The 17,598-nt window shown below is 44.1% G+C and overlaps 1 protein-coding gene across 1 annotated transcript in view; it reads left to right on the top strand.

Moving 5' to 3' along the window:
• Positions 1-17,598, top strand: part of ELP1 (elongator acetyltransferase complex subunit 1) — a 55,966-nt gene that overhangs the window by 7,610 nt on the left and 30,758 nt on the right. Inside the window, exons 4-13 of the mRNA XM_038769598.1 lie at positions 429-510; positions 1,524-1,604; positions 2,784-2,869; positions 4,549-4,648; positions 6,051-6,141; positions 9,460-9,583; positions 10,523-10,616; positions 13,259-13,489; positions 14,277-14,447; positions 17,011-17,110. Of these exons, the coding sequence (XP_038625526.1) occupies positions 429-510; positions 1,524-1,604; positions 2,784-2,869; positions 4,549-4,648; positions 6,051-6,141; positions 9,460-9,583; positions 10,523-10,616; positions 13,259-13,489; positions 14,277-14,447; positions 17,011-17,110 (1,160 nt within the window). The remainder of the gene's footprint in view (positions 1-428; positions 511-1,523; positions 1,605-2,783; positions 2,870-4,548; positions 4,649-6,050; positions 6,142-9,459; positions 9,584-10,522; positions 10,617-13,258; positions 13,490-14,276; positions 14,448-17,010; positions 17,111-17,598) is intronic.

The following is a 17,598-nucleotide window of genomic DNA, read 5'->3' on the forward strand; positions in this document are numbered from 1 at the left end:
GTGTCAAGTCGTCAGAACAAATAGAATTAAAGCTAAATACACATCATTAACAAAATAAATAGAATAGTAAATATGTACAAGTAAAATAAATAGAATGATAAATCCGTACAAACATATATACCGGTGCTGTGGGGAGGGGAAGGAGGTAGGTTGGCGGGGGATGGGGAGGAGAGGAAAAAGGGGGAAAAGACATTGATCTGTCTTTCTTTTGTTTTATCACCAAAAATAGATGTTTTCAAATCTTGTTTTTTATTACTATTTATGCCTTTATTTTAAAATGATTTTGGCTGTATCTCGAAGTTTTTTTGGGTATTAAATGGAATTTTTGTTCTTCTTGTGATTGTCACTAGTAGGGTCAGGTGATCGAACAGTGCTTTTGCTCTCTTTACCGCTGCCTCTTCATTTGTCTCTACCGCTGCTTCTTTCAGCTGGAGTGTGTTGGGACTATAGACAGTGGTCTGTCAGTCATGCGCTGGAGTCCTGAACAAGAGCTGGTTCTTTTTGCTACAGGTATATGTCACAGCTTACAAACAACTGTCTTATTAAGCTTTTCTATCTTAGATTTGATCTTTCCGATGATTGGATGGAAAGGCTGTTCAAATGAAAAGTGTTAGTTACCGAGCACCCAGATCTGGAAAGTGCATGTTGTTAGATTTCAAAAGACTTTTTTGCATCACTTTTTTTTTTGTTAACTGTGAAGTACAGTTTGTTTTGGCATGTGTTAGTACTTGAGAGCAATCCCAGTCTTTTTCTAGTACAGACCTCTCCAAGAAGTGTCAAAGAAAAGCACCGTATGTTATGACTACGGTTGTCTGATTGCCACTTGATTGAGGATTCCACCTGAAACCTCACTGCCATAAGAAAGGGCAGCCTTTAGGGCACAAATTGGAAGCATGTTTATTGTTGTTGTTGGGTTTTTGGCAGGGGGCCGCGGGGTGGTGAACAGGCAGCTTGTGGGGTTTTGTTTTTGTTTTTCATTAGAGATTCAGAGGAAAAGACTGGAAACCTAGTTCAGGACCTCATGCTGTAAAGCAACAATCTAATTATTGGAAAGTGGGAATTTTGAGATGGAGTAAAAGTTGTCTTGAAAACAGTTGGCTTTTTTTTTAAATCTTTCCCTAGCCCCACACATTTACTCATGTCCTAGTGCCAGTTAGCAGTTTATATTTGATGTTTTGCTAGTAGCTCTGAAGTTTTAAAGAGATGCTTTGGTGAGGAGATGTTGTTTGTGGAGCACACACGGGTCTCCTGTTGAAGTTAGGAGTTATGCACACATGCAAAAACACAAACCATCCAAGAACAGACCCCATGGCCATGAATGACAGAGAAATCATTGTTCATGTATCCTATTTGCAAGCTTTTTCTTTAGTCTTTGTGGTGTAGTGACAACATAAGCAAAGACAGCTCCTATTGAATCTGTGAACATCTACTCCAGCTCTTCATACAGTGCTTGGCACACCATATGTGCTTTACAGATACCCCGATTATTATTTTAACTTTCATTATTTTTCTCTTCCTTGAAGGCCAGCAGACCCTGATCATGATGACGAAGGACTTTGAACCGATTATGGAAAGGCAGATTCACCAGGAGGACTTTGGAGAAAGTGAGTGCTATCAGTCTGAAAGATTGGATGGAATTCACGTGGTTTGGAATGCCTGCCAGCACTGCCTTCTAAAAAATGCATGAAGGTGATCAGCAAGCTGAGTTATCGCTCCAGCTACCAGCTCTTATCTCTGCCCCCAAGCCTATTGCTTCTCTTGCCATTCTATGCCCCAGGGAGTAGGGTGGCAGCAGTTCTCACCGAAACCCTGGTTTGCATTTTAAAGACTGGAATTAGATCTGGAAAATTGAACGGTAGCTAGATGGTAGATTATTGCAAAGGAAACTTGGGGACAAGAAGTTTTATTTCAAGCCTATCGACCAATTTGCTTTTTGCTTGCTAGTTACTTCACCTCTTTGAGACTCAGTGTGGTCAGTGATGAAGTAGGGATTACATTAATCCCTTCACTGGGGAGGTTGGGAATAGTGAGCTGTGAAATGATTACAGGATAACATTAAACTATTTAATACTATATGTTAAATGTTTTTTCAGAATTACTGTGTCAAAGTAGGAAGCACAAGTACATCAGATGACTGATATGAGAACTCTGAAAGTGAAACTAAATTTGAGTAGTCCCTGGAAAAAGAAATCATGGAGCAGCTTGGCCTAGTGGAAGGAGCATGGGCTTGGGTGTCAGGAGACCTGGGTTCTAATCCCAGCTCTGCCAATTGCTTGCTGTGTGACCTCGGGCAAATCACTTCACTCCTCTGTGCTTCAGTTTCTTCAACTGTAGAATGGGGATCAAATGCCTGTTCTCCCTCCCCCTTAGGGTATGAGCACCCTGTGATATAGGGACCTGATTATCTGACTACCTATCTACCCCAGTGCTTGGCACATAGTAGATAGAGCATGGGCCTGGGTGTCAAAAGGAATTGGGTTCTAATCCCAGCTCCGCCACTTGTCTGCTCTGTGACCTTGGGCGAGTCACTTCATTTCTCTGGGCCTCAGTTACCTCATCTGTAAAATGAAGATTAAGACTGTGAACCCCATGTGGCACACGGACTCTGCCCAACCCGATTTGCTTGTACCACCCCAGCGCTTAGTACAATACCTGGCACATAGTAAGCGCTTAACAAATACCATTAAAAAAAAAAGCGCGCTTAACAAGTGCCACAATTATTATGGACCGTCTTTTTTATTACAATTGATTTAATGCATCTCTTTGAATAATTTACACTCTAGGCAATTTTATCACCGTTGGATGGGGTAAAAAGGAGACACAGTTCCATGGATCAGAAGGCAAAGAGGCAGCCCAGCGCAAGCAAATGGTAATGTTGGTCTGATTGATTAAAATGTTTTTCCTGAGCAGAAGTGTCTGCCAGGAAAAGTTGTCTTCTTCTCTCTGGATTTTGATCATGTGTTGACAACTGAATGCTTTCCATTAAAAAGACTGTTTGGATAGTGCTCAGACTTTTCACCCACTTGGTTCCTGAAAACTGTCTTTTAAGTTGAAACGTAAGTTGGAATCAGTTCTCTCATAGAAACATTATTGTAGATGGACAGGGAGCTGGGAGGGTCTGATCTCAAAAGCTCTGCACCTACCCCTTTGCCTAACACCATGGTAAGTGATTAATCAAGATAATTGTACTTGTTAAGCGCTTACTATGTGCCATGCACTGTTGTAAGCGCTGGGGTAGATACAAGGTAAACCGGCAGCTCAGATTGTAAGGGACTCTCTAATTCCCACCTGCGCACAGTAAGCAGCTAATAAGTACTCTTACTACTGAAATGCTTAGTAAATGCCATGTAATCATGCTCAGTTCCTTCCACAAGATGGATACCCTATTTTTGCCAAAGTTACCTGGACTTTTGTGCTCAAACAATTATAGATGAATGGTAAAGCTAAATGAGTGTAACAGACAGTACAATGTGCATTATCCCTACCTACGAATAATTTTAGAAGCATGGACAACTTTTAGACCAACCCTTATTTATATATATATATATATATATATATATATATATATATATAAAGTCCCTGGAACTGCCACAACCTCAGTGACTAGGCTAGTCTAGTGGGAGAAGTAAGGAGACAAGGAGACATAGCATTGTCTTATTCCCAGGGATTCATCAGGAAAGGTCTGTGATCACTGGATTCAGGTAGTCAACAGAACTTGTGCCATAAAGGTCAGTAATATTGTCAGACCTAGTGGCACGAAAGAGCAATTCGTTCATTCATTCAATTGTATTTATTGAGCACTTACTGTATACAGAGCACTGTACTGAGCACTTGGGAAAGCACACTACTATATTAAACGGTGACATTCCCTGCCCACAACTAGCTCACAACCATAAGATGTTAACGTAGAAACAGCCCAAGTGCTGTTCGTCAGAACTCGAAAAGCCATCGTTCAAGGACCGTCTGAACAGACCCTCACTCAAGTTACCTCTGTTATCAAGAGACCAATTTGTGAGAAGACTGAGTATGAGTAATGGCAAATGTCAGTCAATTTGTATTTATTGAGCGCTTTATGGGTGCTGAGCACTGTCCTAAGTGCTTGGGAGAGTACAGTACAACAGTAAACAGACACATTTCTTGCCCACAAGCTTTCAGTCTGTCTGTGACTTCTCTGATGGTGTCTCTACCAAGGCAGCTAGTAATAGTCGTACTAATCAATCAATCGTATTTATTGAGCTCTTACTGTGTGCAGAGCACTGTACTAAGTGCTTGGGAAGTACAAGTTGGCAACATATAGAGACAGTCCCTACCCAACAGTGGGCTCGCAGTCTAGAAGGGGGAGACAGAGAACAAAACAAAACATATTAACAAAATAAAATAAATAGAATAAATATGTACAAATAAAATAGAGTAATAAATACGTACAAACATATACTAGTAAGTAGGTATTGGGTTAAAACTAATTTGGTTTCTAGTAACCAAAATGATTCTTTTGATGAGGGTAGATTAGCATATCTCCACATGAAGCTTCTTTCTCCTACCATTTAGGATGTTCAGCCTGCTCTGCCCTGGGATGATCTCAGACCCCAAGTGACCTGGCGGGGGGATGGACAGTTTTTTGCTGTGGGTTCTGTTTGCCCAGAAACAGGTATGAAAATAATTTGCAGCCACAAGAATATTTTTTAAGCTATTTTGTATAAGCACATTTTTCCTTTACTTTAATTCATTCTAGGGATATACATTTAAAGATGTATAAAGTTAAAGCTTTTATATGTATATATCATTCAGATATGTAATTTAGAGCTTCAGTCAATCAGTGGTATTTATTGAGTACTTGCTATGTGCAGAGCACTGTACTTAATACTTGGGAGAGTACAATGCAGTAAAGTTGGTAGACATGATTCCTGCCCACAAGGAGCTTACCAGTCTAGCCGGGGAGACAAACATTGAAATAAATTACAGGTACTAAATCAAGGGAAGAGAATGTGGTTTCTCCTTCCCCAAGACCCATTCCTTCTGTTTTTTGGCCAGTGTTTGCTTGATGATCTATCACAGTTTTCTGCTTCCCACTGACTTCATAGAATAGATTGAGGAATCACCTTACCAAAACACTTCCATCTTGTGTGATGCTACTCCTGGAGTTTGGATACTGAATTTGAAAGCCTGTTTCCTCTTTGTTCCTCTTAGGTACCAAATAAATGTTCACCTTTTCTTTTTCAAGGAGCACACTGTTTGTAATTATTTAGCTTTTTAAAATTTTTTTTTAATTTTAAGAATGAATCCCAGAGTTATAGGTGGCAATAGCTGATCACAGAAACACCTTACCATCGGCTTGAAGTCAGTTGGCTCTCCCCTTCCTACCTCACCTCCCTGATTTCCTACTACAACCCATCCCGTACACTTCACTCTAACGCCAACCTATTCACTGTACCTTGATCCCATCCATCCTGCCATCGATCCCTCGCCCACATCCTCCCTTTGGCCTGGAACTCCCTCCCGCTTAATAGCCAAAAAACCACCCCCTCCCCAACTTCAAAGCCATCCTAAAACTCCATTTCCTCCAAGAGGCCTTTACTAAGCCCTCATTTTCCCTATTTGCCCTTCTGCAGCATCTGTACACTTGGCTCTCAGCCCTTTAAGCACTTGATATTTGCCCCAGAGCACTTATGTTCAAATTCTCACACTCTGCCATTTCCCTGTCTGTACTTTTTGTAATGTCTGTCTCCCCATCTAGACTGTAAGCGCCTTGTGGGCAGGGATCATGTTTATCAACTGTATTAAACTCTTTCCCAAGTCCTTAGTACCATGTTCTGCACAAAGTACGGGCTCAATAAGTGCCACTGATTGGTGGAGAATAAGGTTTAAGGGGCCGGGGGGACCCAAGGCTGAATGCAAATCTTAATTCCTGAGCAGAGCCACTATTGTACATATGAGAACTCTATTGTGTGAAATGTAAAAATGTTCGTGGTTTTTTTTTTTTCAAGATTGTCCCACTTTTACACATGATAATGATTTTGTTTTTTCTTCCTTCACCACCCACTCCCGCGAAGGGGCTCGGAAGGTCAGAGTGTGGAACAGAGAGCTTGTTTTGCAGTCAACAAGTGAGCCTGTTGCCGGATTAGAACAAGCACTAGCATGGAAGTGAGTGGCAGAGAACAGCACCTTTCTGTCTGGTAGTTTAGAGTTTCTTCAGAGCCCGAAATTTCCCCTTTCCTTTTATTTCGTTCTACCTTGACAATCTGCAGTCCTCTTGAAAGCCCTCTCGGGATAGCCCTGTGTAGCAATCCTTGTACAGCAGCTGTGTCCAATTTCACAAGCTCTTTGGGGCATCCTTCATGACCTTTTTATGTGGCTACCTTCAGCAACAGACTATGGTATGTGTGAAGGTGTCTTTTTCCTCACTGGGGTAATAACAATAATTGGGGTATTTGTTAAGTGCTTACTATGTGCCAAGCACTGTACTGAGCACTGGGGTAAATACAAGAGAATCAGGTCCCACATGGGGCTCACAGTCTTTTGAGTAGGAGGACCGGCACTGAGTCCCCGTATGTGTAGGTGAGGGAACTGAGGCACAGAGAAGTGAAGGGACTAGGTAGAATGCATTGAGTCAGTACTGACAAGAGCTTAAGAAGTGCAATAGCGACAGGGAGGTAGTGATTAAGAGGTCCTGCTCTATGGAAGTCTGACACCTGATGTCTTGTCGCTTCAGCTCTAAAACTTGTGGCAGCTAGACAAGTACTATACAGCACTCCCATTTTCTATGAAATTAGAAAGCAAGAAGCCTCTCAGAAATTGAATTTGGATCTCCATTTTGGAAGGGTAGAATAATAACTGTAGTAGTTGTTAAGCGCTTACAATGGATCAAGCACTGTACTAAGCACTGAGGTAGATAGAAGATAATCAGGTCCCACACGGGGCTCCCAGTTTAAGTAGGAGGAAGAACAGGTATTGAGTCCCCATTTTGCAGGCGAGGGAACTGAGGCACAGAGAAGTGAAGTGACTTGCCCAGGGTCACACAGCAGATGAGAGGCAGAGCCGGGATTAGAAGCTGAGTCCTCTGAAAGAACAGAGCCAATGTATTGCGGATCTAGGTGCCAATTTCCTTTGCGAAACCACTCCCAACTGTGCAGCTCTTAGTAGTCAATGTTTCCAGTTTAACTTCTAAATAATTGGGTCCCTAACCAGTTTTCAGTTCTAGTTCCCTACACACACCATCCACACCCTCTCACCACCCAGGAGTGGAGCCTCAGAAGTAACTTCCATTACTCTGGGAGTACTTCTTGCTGTGCTCTGAGCAGTAGGCGTAAACTCTAGAGAGTTGGCCGGGGTGGGCAGAGCAAAAGCAACTTCTCGCCTCACTTTGGTAAGAAGCCTCTCCAGAGGAGTTGTTAATGCTGCCGCCATGGCCGTGCCCGCCGTGATCCTTTGATGAACCGGTAGATGTACTCATACCTCTGGCTGAAGAATCCCTGCTCTTTATCAGGTTTTGGGGTTTTTTTATGGTATTTGTTAAGCACTTACTCTGTGCCAGGCACTATTCTAAGAGCTGGGGTAGATCCAAGCTAATAAGTTTGGACACGGTCCATGTGCCATGTGGGGCTCACAGTCTTAATCCCCATTTTCCAGGTGAGGTAACTGAGGCACAGAGAAATGAAGTGACTTGCCGAAGGTCACACAGACATGTGGCGGAGCTGGGATTGGAATCCAGGTCCTCTGACTCCCAGGCCCATTCTCTTTCCACTTGAAAGTTTCGCCTGAAAGAAGGGCTCTTAACTGTTTAAGAACAGCGCACAGACTAGCAAACACTGTTTGAGAATGTCTCACAGACTACCACAAACTATAGCAGACAAAGGTCATTAGTGTTCAGCAACATGGAATGAATGCTAATAGCACTCTCTCATTCCATGAATGCTATTTAGAGCTTTCAAAATGTTTTTTTGTTTTCAGTGGTTATATACAGGATCTGTAGAAAAAGATGCAATCATTTCATAGTTCAACCATTTACAGCAGGAGTATTGTTATTACTACAGTATTTTAAGCACTCAAAGTTGAATGTTTAGTGGCCTGAGACCTCTTACTTGGGAATTTCTGATTATGATGCCCACAAAAATCCTGGTAAGTGCAGAGTTAGTGGAAGAGGGAAAAAATTAAACTAGAAACTCCACCGCCATTTGAAATAGGAAGGTCAATCTTGTGATTAAGTGAAATCTAATTAGAAATGGATAAAATACTGTAAAATACTCATCTGTAGATTTATTTTCTAACCTGTTTATCAGAAGACATTTATATAACAAAAAGCCAAGTGGAAAGTTGGACAACTATTTGGATTGTGTCATCAGCCAAACCAAGGAATTGAGGCGAAATCTGTATAGATTTTTGTCCAACTCTAAATGCCATCATCATTATTATTATTATTATTATTCAGAGTGTAATAATAATAATAATGGCATTTGTTAAGTGCTTACTATGTGCCAAGCACTGTTCTAAGCACTGGGGGGATACAAAGTAATCAGGTTGTCCCACATGGGGCTCACAGTCTTAATCCCCATTTTACAGATGAGGTAACTGAGGCCCAGAGAAGTTAAGTGACTTGCCCAAAGTCACACAGCTAGAGACAATCCAACAGAGTTGGTAGACGTGTTCCCTGCCCACAATGAGCTGACAGTGGAGGGAGGGTGTGGAGGAGGAAGGCAGAGGGAGGAGGTGGAGGAGGGCAGAGGGAGGAGGTGGAGAAGGGGAGGGAGGAGATAATACTACTAATAATAATAATGGCAAGCAGTTGGGGCTACAAGTAATTTTTCTCCCCTTCTACTGCCGTCAAAAAGTAAAGATTGGGGAAAACGAGATTTTTCATAGCCTGAAAGAAGTTAAGAAACACTATTGCATAGGGTCGGTTTCTTTAGTAGTGCCTATTTTTCACCAACAGTGACAAGATGATGGGATGGCAGAGACGAGGATTATGTGGCAGGAAGGATATGCAGTAGAGAGAATTGGGTCCTAAGCAACAATAATATACCTTATACAGAGTAGGGAGAGTACAATATAACAGAGTTGGTAGGCACATTCCCTGCCAACAGTGAGTTTACAGTCTAGAGAGGGAGACAGACATTAATATAAATACATTACGGATGTGTACATAACTGTTGCGGGGCTTAGGGAGGGGTGAATAAAGAGTGTGATCCAAGTTCAAGGGTGACGCAGAAGGGAGTGGGAGAAGAGCAGCTGAGGGCCTAGTCAGGGAAGGCCTCTTGGAGGTGATGTGCCTTTAATAAGGCTTTGAAGGGCGGGGAGAGCATTTGTCAGAAGAAACAGTTGTGCATCAGAAGGTCTGAGTCCACAGCGTGAGTGTTCCTCAAATGGGGTTTTGTAAAGAACGCAACCCACATTTAATAGGAGTGGGCGTATGTTAAAGAAGGAATGCATTGTGCCATTGTAATAATTCTCTGAATTTGTTTAAAGGCCTTCTGGCAATTTGATCGCATCCACCCAGAGTAAACCCAATAAGCACGACGTTGTGTTTTTCGAGAAAAACGGACTCCTTCATGGAGAATTCACACTGCCTTTTGGCAAAGATCAGGTCAAGGTACGTGGCCGCCCCTTTAACTTATCTCGGGAATAACAATAATAATAATTATGGCATTTGTTAAGCGCTTACTATATGCCAGGCACTGGACTAAGTGCTGGTAGGGGGTACAAGCAGATCGGGTTAGGCACAGTCCTTGTCCCACATGGAGCTCACAGTCTCAGTCCCCGTTTTGCAGATGAGGTGACTGAGGCCCAGAGAAGTAAAGTGACTTGCCCAAGTTCACACAGCAGAATTAGAACCCATGACCTTCTGACTCCCAGGCCCGTGCTCTATCCACTACACCATGCTGCTGCTGTTTGGGTGATGGTAGTAGTTGATAGATCCTAGACTGTGAGCCCATTGTTGGGTAGGGACCATCTCTATATGTTGCCCATTTGTACTTCCCAAGTGCTTAGTACTGTGATTTGCACACAGTAAGCGCTCAGTAAATATGATTGAATGAATGAATGAATGAATCCTGTCTTGTTGTTTGGTGTGCCTCCTCCTTTGGGTTCCTGGACATAAAGGCATGACCCTGCCTGTGTTGGATCAGCATGTATATGTGGCTAAGGCTCTTTCTCCGCCCTCACCATGCACCTTTCTCTCCTTATAACTGCTGCCCTTTGCTCAGATGGTGACAACGGAGTTGTCTGAATCCAGTTCTGGCTCGCTAAACAGCCCTCCACTCTCCTCCACCTCCAGCGGGTGTTTTCCAGACCCATAGAATTGGAAAACAAAGACAAACCCCTCACACCATTATCCATCAAATTGTGCATCCCCTGCCCCTTGTATGGTGAGAGTGGCATCTTACGGACGTGGAGCTGCTTTTAATGTTGCTGTTGTTTATTTTACAAAATGTTATGGGACAATGTCCTCAGTAAAACAGTTTTGAAATTAACAATGAGAACGTTTGTGTTTGGAGGCAAAGCCCTAGTGAGAAAATTTGCTTTCTACCAGGTAAATGAACTGCTGTGGAACTGTGACTCTACCGTGCTTGCCATCTGGATAGAAGATCTTAACAATGAAGAGAACTTGAAAGCAAACACCTATGGTAAGAAAGCCGTTCCCTCATAGTTTTTATTCTCTTAATATAGGGAAGTGGTAGGATAGCGAAGATACTAAACTGCTCTTTTGCGTGTTTACAGCCAATGTGTGATTGTTACAGGATTGAGTATCCAGTTTGTGAGCAACCTAGACCGGCTCTTACTGTGTTCCACTGCCTGGCCTTTGAGTAATATGTGGTTCGGTCTCATGTGTGCCAGAGGGTGACCAAAAGGGAGGGAAGAAAGGGGAAGCTCAAAAATAATTAAATGTAGAAGCGGCGTGGCGTAGTGGATTGAGCCTGGGCCTGGGAGTCAGAAGGACCTGGGTTCTAATCCCGGCTCCACCACTTGTCTGCTGGGTGACCTTGGGCAAGTCACTTCACTTCTCTGGACCTCGGTTACCTCATCTGGAAAATGGAGATTAGGGCTATGAGCCCCATGTGGGACGTGGACTGAGTCCAACCTGATTAGCTCATATCCATCCCAGCATTTAGCCTAGTGCCTCGCATCTAGTAAGCGCTTGACAAATACCACAATTATTGTCATAGTCATTATTACTATTAGTAATAATAAGCACTTAATAAATACTACTGGTGATAATCTATGGGGAGTTCAGGTCTCTCAGCCATAGAGAGGTTGGACAGTACTTCTAGACTATGAGCCCGCTGTTGGGTAGGGACCGTCTGTTTATGTTGCCAACGTGTATTTCCCAAGTGCTTAGTAAAGTACCCTGCATACAATAAATGCTCAATAAATACAATTGAATGAATTAATACTTCTAGTCTAGAGCCTAATATCACACTGCCCTCATAATAATAATGATGGCATTTCTTAAGCGTTTACTATGTGCCAAGCACTGTTCTAAGCACTAGAGTAGATAAAGGTAATGAAGTTTTCCCACGTGGGGCTCACAGTCTTCATCCCCATTTTACAGATAAGGGAACTGAGGCCCAGAGAAGTCAAGTGACTTGCCCAAGGTCACACAGCTGATCAGTGGCGGAGCTGGGATTAGAACCCTCGACCTCTGATTCCTAAGCCCAGGCTCTGTCCACTGAGACAAGTTGCTTCTCTACTCTGACAGTCTCTCTAAGGATGTACTGGACTTCGATTGGCTTTTCTCCTTTCTTGTCTATCATTACCTCATGGATCAGTGTCAGTCAGTCAATCGTATTTATTGAGAACCTACTGTGTGCAGAGCACTGTACTAAGCACTTGGGAGAGTACAATATAACAATTTAACACATTCCCTGCCTACAACAAGCTACCTCAGTAAGAGCACTGTGGCAATAGTTAACTCTGCATTGCCCACATAGCATCTTGGTTGTGCGTACGGCTTCCCTGGTGCTGGCTGATACGTTACCGCATTTGTCTTTAGACCTAATCATCAGCAAATCGTGACTTGGCTGATTCGAAGTGGTTTTCAATCCCTTGCTTGTCTTCTTGAGAACACGTCTCAAGGGCACAGCCGTTCTTGAATGACTGCGTCTAGGACTTTAGTGAGGCTCCAAGTCTGTTGAGTTGGAAGAGCACCCAAGTTGGGCGGAAGCGTATTCCGACACTGGCATCCAGGCCTCTTGTTGCATCTTCCGGTATTTATTGAGCACTTACTGTGTGCAGGGCACTGTATTAAGTGCTTGGGAGAGCACAGTATAACAAACACAGTCCCTGCCCATTGTTAATTCCCCACTGGGGAGAATGGAGTGGACAAGAGAACTCTTGGCTCTGACTTAGCCAGCTATGCCACCCCGAAGTAGTCTCCAAAGAACTTTTCAGGACAGCGAAATTTCCTACACTATAACGGTGGTGTTTTGTGCTTTGGTAAGGTCTGTGAAAACCAGAGAGAGGTCTCGATGCTGCCCCCTCCACTTTTCCTGTGCCTGGTGGGCCGCAGAGATTTTTGTCGGCCGTTCCGAGCTCTGATCTGAAGCTATGTTTTGATATGCAGGAAGGTTCAGTCAGTGATATGCTCTGTTAGTTGATCCAGGAGTACTTTGAGTAACATCTTGTCCCTGATGAGGAGTAATAAGATGCCTCAATAATGGCTATAATCTGATCTCTCACCTTCCTTCTCGAAGATGGTGATGAATCAGTCGAAGGTATTTATTGAGCGCTTATTGTGTTCCAGGCACCGTACTAAGCACTGGGGTAGATGCAAGCTAATCAAGTTGGACACAGTTCTTGTCCCACATGGGGCTCACAGTCTTAATCCCCACTTTACAGACAAGGTAACTGAGACCCAGAGAAGCGAAGTGGCTTGTCCAGGATCACACAGCGGACAAGTGGCGGAGCCAGGATTAGAACCCAGGTCCTTCTGACTTCCAGGCCCGCACTTTATCCACTAGGCCACACTGCTTCTTTCTGACTTGTGTGTCCTGCCGGTAGTAGGGAGATACCTTTTCCCGTCTTCTGACCCTAAGCCAAAGTCCCGGAAAACTTGGGCAACTCCGGTCCAATCTCTTGCTACAGGAGAGGCACCAGTATCTTTGATTGTCTTAGTAACGGCGAGGAATCTGAAACGATGCCCAACTGTACTTTCATCGGCCCAGTGTGCAGAAGTTACTCTCTTGGGACTTCTCACATCTGCAGCGTCTTTGACCCCAAGGACAGCTCTACTCTGTATCCTATAATGATGTCTCCATTTCTCAAATAGTTCAGTTGTGGACGGTCGGAAATTATCATTGGTATCTCAAGCAAAGCCTGCACTTTGGAAGCTGTGAAAAGAACCGGATCGTGTTTGCGACCTGGGATCCGGTGACCCCGTATAGACTGCACATTCTCTGTCAGGGGTGGCATTACCTCTGCTATGACTGGCACTGGACTACTGATGGAAGCAAGGGCGAAAATGCCTCTGACTTGGCTAGTGTGGCTGTCATTGATGGAGGTAAGTGGTTTATTTGTTTTTTTTTTTTTTTAAATTCTAAGGAACGCTTCCCCCCCCGCCCCCCATTAAGGGTTTGCTTGTTGGTCTTGAAGATACGATCTCTTTTGAGATGGTAATAGTCATGTAGTTAATGTCCAAGTCCAATGTGCTTGTTCCTGTTAATGTCTGTCTCCCTCTCTAGACTGTAAGCTCTTGGTGGGCAGGGAATGTGCCTGTTCACTGTTGTACTGTACTCTCCCAAGCGCTCAGTACGGTGCTCTGCACTCTGTGAGTGCTCAATAAATACAATTGACTGACCTCATCCCGAAGCGTCTGATCAGAGAAGAAACGAGGACAGTCCAAACTCCAACAGGTTTGGCTTTTTAATGACTCAACCCAGGTCCAAAGGCCTCCAGACCTGTATCTCGGGGCCCCACCAGAGCAGGACTCTCAAAGATGTGTGTGTCTGTTTAAGGCATCCTTTAGACTGTAAGCTCACTTTAGGCAGGGAATGTGTCTACCAACTGTTATATTGTTATATTCTCCCAAGCACTTAGTACAGTGCCCAAGAAATATGATTGATTGATTGATTGATGACCTATAACTTCACCACGATTCTACGTTTTAATTTGCGCTTAGCAAAAGCCCAGACTTCTCCACATCTATCTAATCTACTAGTCCTTAAGGCCCCTGGGACTAAAGGCTTGGAAACAGATTGGCCTTGAAATGTGAACTTTGTTGTGTTTTTTAATTCAACATCCCTGTGATTGACTTGGATTTTGTGTTTTGTTTTGTTTTCTATGTGAAGACAAAGTATTGGTGACAGCATTTCAACATGCTGTGGTGCCTCCTCCTCTCTGCACCTACCAACTCCAGCTTCCACAGGCAGTGAACCAAGTTGTGTTCTACACAAATCCCAACAAGAACAGTGACCTTGCTGTTCTTGATGCTAACAACAGGATTTCTGTTTATAGATCAGGTGGGTTTCTTTGAAACATAAGGCTGCATTTTGGGCTTGCTTCAATCTTATGCAATTTCCCCCTTTTCCCTCATCAAATTTGACCCCACTTGGGACCTAGAGAAGCAAGAATTACCATGACTCCCGCTGATCATTTCCATGTCCTGTTCGTAATCCAACGCAAAGCCACGTTACTGTAGTTAGAGTCTAAGTGATTAATGAATAATGGTACTTGTTAAGTGCTTACTATGTGCCAAGCACTGTTCTCAGCGCTGGGGTAGATAGATAATCAGGTTGGACACAGTCCCTGTCCCACATGGGGCTCACGCTCTTAATCCCCATTTTACAGATGAGGTAACTGAGGCCCAGAGAAGTGAAGTGATTTGCCCAAGGTCATACAGTAGATGTGGTAGAGCCGGGATTAGAACCCAGGTCTTTCTAACTCTCAGGCCCGTACTGTAGCCACTAAGCCATGCTGCTTCTCAATTACAAGAGAGACTGTCTCCTCCCCTTCTTTTCCCCCTACCCCAAGTAAGGGTATAAGCTCCCTGTGGGCAGGGAAAGTATCATTTCATTCTTCTGTACTTCCCAAGCGCCCAGTCTTCTGCATTGCACTAAGTGAATAGTCAATAAATGCTGCTGCTGCTGCTACTATTATGGGCTGTCCATAAATGCTAAAATTTGAGCATTATCTGAGTGTTGATTCTAGTGTATAGCGGCCGCAGGGCTCCCTTCAGGTGTTGCTTGGGCATGAACAATTCTTTTAGAATCTTCCAGACACTTTGTACAGTGCTCTGCACTCAGTAGGCACTCAAATACTATTGATTGATCAGGTATTCAGGTCTGGACACTTGTCCCTGGGGATGCTGGAGTTGTATCAGCAGCCCAGTAGCACACATGATGAAGTCCCAAACAATGAGCCAAAAACTACTGAAACGTTGGTGACGGGAGGGAAAGGCGGAAGATCTCTGATTAATTAGAGTATATTCGTATTATAATTTAGAATTTGCATTATAATTTCTATGTTATAATTACTTATGTTCATATATGTCCCGTTCCCCCCCCCCCCCCCCCCCCCCAGATCTCACTGACCATTCCTTCTCAGTCTAGCTGGCTCCTCCTCTGCCTCCCACCTTCTGACAGTAAGGCTCAGTTCTAGGTCCCCTTCTATTCTCCTTCTACACCCACTCCCTTGGAGAACTCACTCACTCACTCCCCTGACTTCAGTTACCACCTCTATGCAGATGATCCCCAAATCTCCATCTCCAGCCCTGACCTCTCTCCTTCCCTGCAATCGTGCATTCCCACCTACCTTCCAGACATATCTACTTGGATGTCCCGCTGTCACCTCAAATTACACGTCCAAAACTGAACTCCTTATTTTCCTACCCCAACCTTGTCCTCTCCGTGTCTTTCCCATCACTGTAGCCAACACCACTATCCTCCCTGCCTCACAAGCTCATAACTTTGGCGTTGTCCTCGACTCATCTCTCTCGTTCTGCCAACATATTCAGTCTGTCACCAAATGCTGTCGATTCTACCTTCTCAACGTTACTTAAAATCTGCCCTTTCCTCTCCATCCTAACTGCTACCGTGCTGACCCAGGCACTTATCCTGTCCCGCCTCAACTACTGCATCTGCCTCCTCACTGACCTCCTGGCCTCCTGTCTCTCCCCACTCCAATCCATACTTCACTGCACAAGTCACTATCAACAGAAACATTCAGTTCCTGTCTCCCCACTCCTCAAGAATCTCCAGTGACTGCCCATCCACCTCCGTATCAAATGGAAACTCTTTACCACTGGCTTTAAAGCACTCAATCAACTTGCCCCATCCTACCTCACTTCATGTATCTACTACAGCTTAGCCCGCACACTCAGCTCCTCTAGCACCAGTTTACTCACCATGTTCCGATCTCGTCTATCTCACCACCAACCCCTTTCCCACATCCTCCCCCTATTCTGTAACCCCCTCCCACTCTCCATATTCGCCAGACCAACATTCTCCAACTTCAAAGCATTATTAAGGTCACATCTCCTCCAAAGAGGCCTTCCCTGATTTAACTCCTCTTCTTCTCAGCTCACTCTCCCTTCTCTGTCGTCTATGCTCTTGGATCTGTGACCTTTGGACATTTGATATTAGCCCCGACCCCCCGCCTCTTAAGCACATCTTTAATTATATATTACTTATTCATATCTGTCGCCCCCTCTAGACTGTAAGCTTGTTTGGGTCAGGGAACTTATCTCCCAATTCCGTTGCATCATACTCTCCCAAGCGCTTAGGACAGTGCTTTGCACACAGAAAGTGCTCACCAAATACTGTTGATTGATTGATTGACTAGGGGACTCGCCTGTCTCGGCTCAAAGCTGATGGTATCTGGCTTGGTACTGTTCTGACCAAGCCCTGCAGGCCCACAGCACCTGTGGGCCAGATGCAGTCCACGCAGAACTCTACCTCATGGCCATCAGTGCTCTCGTCACTCACCACGTTAACAATGTCATTCAGGGGGAATGGAGGCGATTTTTTGGCTTGTTGAGGGTGCTCTGTGCTCCAGATCCAGCAATTAAAAAGTTGCCTTTTCTAGGGGACGGCTCAGCTGTGGATCCTACAGTGAAAATAGGAGCCGTGGGTGGAAATGAATTTAAGGTTTCCATTCCAACACCTCGCCTGGAAAAAAGATACAAGTAGGTCCTCTTTTTTCTTTTTTGGTCCTCGGGCCTTTTGGGAAGAAAGATTCCCTTTCCATTTGGGGATCAAGAGGTGATGTTGCATTCATGTTATCTGACCTCATGCCTGGGCTATGTTGATGAATCCTCATGGACCGATAATGTTAGGATTGAATTTTCACTCTGATTTTCTCTTCCAAACTTAAGACAGAAGGACATAAACAACCAACTAATCTGAAAAATGAGGAGAAAAATAAAAATTCTAGGTCGCCCCATGAGCCCAAATGATGCTTGCTCCAGAAGCGGCCTTCAGAACTGCTCTTTGTATTGTTGCTAACTGAACCTGGGAAGACTGCAAGAGAGAGTGAATTCTTTTTGACTCTGAGTGGAATGTTAGAGCCCATTCTAGCAATCGTCAGTCACTGGCTTGGATGCAGCATGCAGGCCTCTTCTTTTCTGGTCTTTTAAGTGTGAGGGAGAGATACGGTGATGGTGGTAGTGATGTA

The sequence above is a fragment of the Tachyglossus aculeatus genome, chromosome X4 (assembly GCF_015852505.1).
Source record: "Tachyglossus aculeatus isolate mTacAcu1 chromosome X4, mTacAcu1.pri, whole genome shotgun sequence".
Taxonomy (NCBI): domain Eukaryota; kingdom Metazoa; phylum Chordata; class Mammalia; order Monotremata; family Tachyglossidae; genus Tachyglossus; species Tachyglossus aculeatus.